General features: G+C 44.2%; 1 protein-coding gene across 1 annotated transcript; it reads right to left on the reverse strand.

Annotated features, from left to right (window-relative positions):
- Positions 1-2,606: 2,606 nt before the first annotated feature.
- Positions 2,607-4,960, reverse strand: sox9a (SRY-box transcription factor 9a). The gene is made up of 3 exons (XM_051124090.1): positions 4,290-4,960; positions 3,873-4,123; positions 2,607-3,753 (listed from the first exon to the last, which is right to left on the reverse strand). Exons 1-3 carry the CDS (start codon positions 4,721-4,723, stop codon positions 3,041-3,043), a joined length of 1,398 nt encoding a protein of 465 aa, XP_050980047.1. The 5' UTR covers positions 4,724-4,960; the 3' UTR covers positions 2,607-3,040.
- Between the last annotated feature and the right edge of the window lie 604 nt (positions 4,961-5,564).

Below are 5,564 nucleotides of genomic sequence, written 5' to 3' on the forward strand. Positions count from 1 at the left end.
CTTTAAAGGTGATTTTCTCAACATTTTTTTTTTTTTTTTTTTTTTGCACCCTCAGATTCCAGATTTTCAAATTGTTGTAAATCCAACAATACATCAGTGGAAAGCTTATTCAGATTTCAGATTATGTATAAATTTCACTTTCGAAAAATTGACACTTATGACTGGTTTTGTGGTCCAGGGTAACAAATATCATATAGTAATATATTTTTAGTCTCTTATGCTCACTAAAACTAAATTTATTTGATTAAAAATACAATAAAAATTGTAATATTTGTAAAATATTATTTCAGTTTAAAATAACTGTTTTATATTTGAATGTTGTAAAATGTAATTTCTTTCTGTGTTCAAAGCTGAATTTTCTGCATCATTGTAACGTGATCCTTCAGAAATCATTCTAATATGCTGATTTGCTGCTCAAGAAACATTTCTGATTATTATCAATAAAAACATTTGTGCTGCTTCATGTTTTTGTGGAAGCGGTGATACAGTTCTTTGGCTTTTACAGCATTGATTTGAAATAGACATTTGTAACAATGTACAAGTCTTTGTCATTTGATTGATTTCAATAAAATTATGAATTTTCCCTAACTTTTGAATAATAGTGTTTATAATATATGACCATACACTCTCACAAAAAAGGTACAGTTCTGTCGCTGGTGTGGTACCCTAAGGTACAAAAGTGAAAAGGTACATCTTTGTACCTTACCTACCCCTAATATTAGTACATATTAGTACCTTAAAGGTACATTTTAGTACTTTAAAAGTACATATTTGTACCTTTTCACTTCGTGCCTTAGGGTACCGCCCCAGCGACAGAACTGTACCTTTTTATTTTCTGACAGTGTAGATAGATAGATAGACAGATAGACAGCTAGATAAGTTATTTAAGGACAAATTCCAATCTAGACAATGTTAAGTAAGTAATTTTGCAGTTTGTGCATATTTTACGCAGAAATGTCTCATCTCATATCCTGGGTAAATGTTAGTTTTGTGGGCATAATAATTTCGGTGCGTACGGTAACATAAATAACAGGCCGGGTATTGAAACAGCTGCGACCAATAGACCTCTGACCCTCCACTGTGGGCTGCCGTTCCTGTCGTCTCTCCTTCACATAGGAATTGGATGTTTATTAATACTATCCCGTATTTACAACGGGATCTGTGCATGTGTGCTGTTTTTAATGAGGGACTGCGATCAGACAGAGGGACCCTGATGGGTCACAGTACATTCAGCTACTTTATCATTTGTAAATACGAGACTGTGACAAGTCTACAAAGCCAGGAGATGTTTGTTGTTTCTGGTTTTGTAATTACATACCAGCATCGATGACGCAATCCCAAAATCAAGCTGAAAATTACAATAAATCAGTAGAACATGATGTCTTTGGCATGACGGACTTGTCAATATTTCCCTTCGCTGACCGTTTAGAGGAGCCACATAGGAAAACCAAACGCTGTTTTTCTTTCCTTTTTCACACTAACAATACGAGTGTTATAATGTGCTGACTATAGGGCCCTCCTGCTGTTTCATCTGCGAGAGGGAGGCGATGCTTACGTAAGAAAACGAACGTTCGTCATTACCGAAGACATTCCACCCCCTAAGGCTAAACACAAACCATACATATTCATGCACGGCGCTGCTGAAATGTAACTGGACACAGATTAGGAGACAATAACAAGCCGCAGGTGTCTGTTTTACATTTTATTCTCACTTTTATTGCAAATATAATACAAAAGATGAGCTTCTTCAAAGGCAGTAAAATGTTAAACTTTTTAAAGACAAAAAACTTGTTCAGTCTCGTGTAAAAAAAGATACCAACATCAGTACTGAGATCGCTGACATTGAGCAAAGCACAAAATCGGAAAGGGAAATGCATAAGCGAACAAAGATGCCTACGAACTAACTAACGAACGAAGGAACTACTTAAAAACAACTACGGCTTCAAATTAGAGCGTCGTAAAACTTTCTACTCTTCCAGTTTAATCAGCCTTGTTTTAGAAACTGCAACAGTATTTGTGCATGACACAACTGGTTAGAAATAAGGACAAATAAACATTTAAAATAGAAAAATCTACATACGATAAATAAACATGATGAATACAGAATTTTACCATATTAAGTACCAGCCCTCTGTCTAAATGGCCCGTTGGATTATATGTCACCATATTCAGAGGCGCAAAATAACAATTAATTATTTTTTCGTATAAAGTATTAAAGAATAAAATGCAAATAATTTCTTTGAAATAAAATTAATACTAATAAATAAATTAAAGGGGTTAAGATGGGATACGAAAGGAGGGGCTGTAAGACGACACCTGCACGACTGCAGGCAGCTAATGACAAGCAGAGGTCAAAGGGCACTTCCTGGAGCTGCGACACATGCTGTTAGACACTCAGTAAATTCTCAGCTGCCGCTGCCACGTAGATATTCCCGCTGATTCGCGTCCAGCACTTGACAGGCACTGATGCTGGTCTGGGATAAAAAAAGCGGGAACGAGAGCTGGTAAAAGGATGGGGATGATATTTTACAGGAACATAAATAAAGGGCACAGAGTCAAACTATAAAATACAAAATGCACCGCATTTAAGGGTGTTACTGATGGAGAAAAAAAAAAAAAAAGATGTGAGAAAAACAAGGAATGACTACCGAGAGTGGTTTAGTAAAAATAGACTTTTCTACAAGAAACACAGAAGGCCGGAAATACAAAAAAAAGAACATGTTAAGAAAACATACACAGTACATATTAAAGTATCAATAATCAATAAGTCCTCACAGAGGAATCATTTCTCAAAAATGTTTCTTTTCTTGCAAACAAGGCTAAAAATATATAAATTCTAATCACGATTTCAGGCGATTAAAAAGGCACGTTGGGAGCCGTTTTTTTTTTTTTTTTTCATGAAGTCCAGCTTTCTTTCCTACATTTCATTGTTTTGTGTATGTATGTGAGAATTCAAGTGTGTGTTTTAAAGAGAGTGGAATGATGCGGAATGAGTCCCATCAGTCTCTGCGTGTGACGGTGGGCGTGTGACGGCCTGTCCTCAGGGTCTGGACAGCTGCGTGTAGACCGGCTGCTGGTCCCAATGCTGGGGACTGTGGTTGGATTGGGGAATGGAAGGAACCCCGGTAGAGTCAGCGATGGGCGTGTACATGGGCCTCTGGCTGGAGCTCATGTAGCTGAAGGTGGAGTACAAGCCGGAGCTCTGACCTCCGGCGTGGGTGTAATAGGAGTTGGCGCCGCCCTGGTGGTCAGAGTAGTCGTACTGCGCCCGGGTGATGGACGGGAACGAAGTGCTGTAGTGCTGGAGGTGCTGGACGTTGAAGGAGCCGTAGCTGACGTGCTGCGGCGAGCCCTGCTGCTGCTCGTTGTAGTGGCTGGGGCTGAGCTGTTCGGTTTTGATGTGCGTCGTTCTGGGTTGCTCTTGCTCCCCGGCGCCGCCCGTCCCGAGCGGAGTCAGCTGGGCGCTCGGAGAGCTGCCGTTCTGAGGCTTCCCCATCCAGGTGGCGTAGCCGCCGACGTAGGACGCACCGGTGGCGTGGCCGTTCGGCGGCAGGTACTGGTCGAACTCGTTGACGTCGAACGTCTCGATGACGTCGCTGCTGAGCTCGCCGATGTCCACGTCGCGGAAGTCGATGTTGAGCGGACGTCCCGTGCTTTCCTGAAGCGGACGGGCCTCTCGTTTCAGATCCACTTTGCCTGGCTGCGCGTCAGTTTTTGGGGTGGTGGGAGGAGTGGGCGGCCCTTGGGACTGGCCTGTTTGGAAACGGTGGTGGAGGAGGGGAGAGAAGTTAGAGCGAGCTAAGCACTGCACAGATGACGCAACAGCAAGAGCCAAAGAAACAAACACAAAAAAAATAGTGAGATTCGCCCACCTGAGTGCTCGCTGGGCGAGTGCACCTCTCCCATGCTGGATGCGGGCGAGTCGGCTTGCTGCAGGGCTTTGAAGATGGCATTCGGGGAGATGTGAGTCTGCTCACTGCCGTCCTCAGACTCGCTCTGGCCGTTCTTCACCGACTTCCTCCGTCGGGGCTGATACTTGTAGTCGGGGTGATCTTTCTTGTGCTGAACCCTGAGGCGCTCAGCCTCCTCCACGAAGGGACGCTTTTCACCCTCGTTCAGCAATCTGCCCGACAAAACCAGCACAGCAGTGAATACTAGTACTATTGTGTAGACTGCATGCAGTTGCATGCACTATAATATAAATCATGCATGTGAATGAATGCAACATAATTAATTGCAAATGCAAATGCCAAAAAAAAAAAAAAAAAAACAGAGAGAGAAGGCTTTACCTCCAAAGTTTGCCCAAAGTTTTGCTGAGCTCCGCGTTGTGGAGGTGCGGGTACTGATCCGCCAGCTTCCTCCGCGCCGCTTGCGCCCACACCATAAACGCGTTCATCGGTCTCTTCACGTGGGGCTTGTTTTTGCTCGAGCCGTTCACTCTCACTGGCATGGGCACCAGCGTCCAGTCGTACCCTTTCAACACCTGAGACACTGCCTCTCGGATGCACACCGGGAACTTGTCGTCTTCGTCCTTCTTGAACTCGCCGAGCGTCCCGTCCGGGGCCACGAGGCTGTTCTCGGCCGGGCGGGTGTTCTCCGTGTCGGAGCCCGAGCCGGAGCCCGGGGAGCCCGCGGAGTCCTCGGACATGCTCGGACTGGGGGCATCAGACAGACACTTCTCTTGCTCATCTGTCATTTTCAGGTAGGGATCTAGTAGATTCATGCGAAGACTGTAGATGGACAATCTCAGAGAATTCGCGCGGCAGTCCCGACTGAACGTTTCGCCTCCCCAAAATACTTTCCAACTTTGAATTCCTGCAAATCCACTGAGTCGCGGCGCTCGCTTTCAGAGGTGGGCAAGCGTTTGAGTGTGTTCTGCTGGTGTTTGCAAAAGCAAAGCGCTCCCTGTGCGCTCCCGTGTAGTATTTCCAAGAGAGGGACGAACTTTGGTTTGTCAGCTGAGCGCGCACGGGCTTTTAACTGCATGCGTTGTGACGACAAGGAAAACGATGCCTGCTCGTGCCCACCCCTCTCTCACTCTCAATAATTATCACTCACAATTTCACATTTGAGAAATCTGCTTTAACTTTGCTTCAGAAAGCAATGCGCTTGCTGAAATCTCTCACTCGTGTATAAAACACAAATTGCGCAAAGTGCGCAGGCTGAAAATGTTTATCTTTATGCTCGTACTATATACTACACACACCAAAGCGAATGCAAACAATCAAACGGGCTTAATATTCAAGCCACTGGCTTCAAATCGTTTGTTTAGTGACTAATTTTGGAAAGCTTGGCTCGAGGAAGTGTTACTCAGGCAGTGACTCAGCAAAGTCATTCTTAAAGCTTTCCACTCGCACTAATTCATGCTCTTCGACAGGTTTGGAGAAGCTGCAAATATTGTTTTATCTGTTCATCGAGTCAGGCAGACCACAGATGGTGTCGGGAGTGATTCGCTGGGTGTTTTCGGGAAACTGACCGATAGGGGGAGACAGAGATCTGTGCTCAGTTCGCTTCAGTCCATTAGTGCTGGTCAGACTTTCAGAGTTTGTGTATAATAATGCAAA

Source organism: Labeo rohita, chromosome 12 (assembly GCF_022985175.1).
Source record: "Labeo rohita strain BAU-BD-2019 chromosome 12, IGBB_LRoh.1.0, whole genome shotgun sequence".
Taxonomy (NCBI): domain Eukaryota; kingdom Metazoa; phylum Chordata; class Actinopteri; order Cypriniformes; family Cyprinidae; genus Labeo; species Labeo rohita.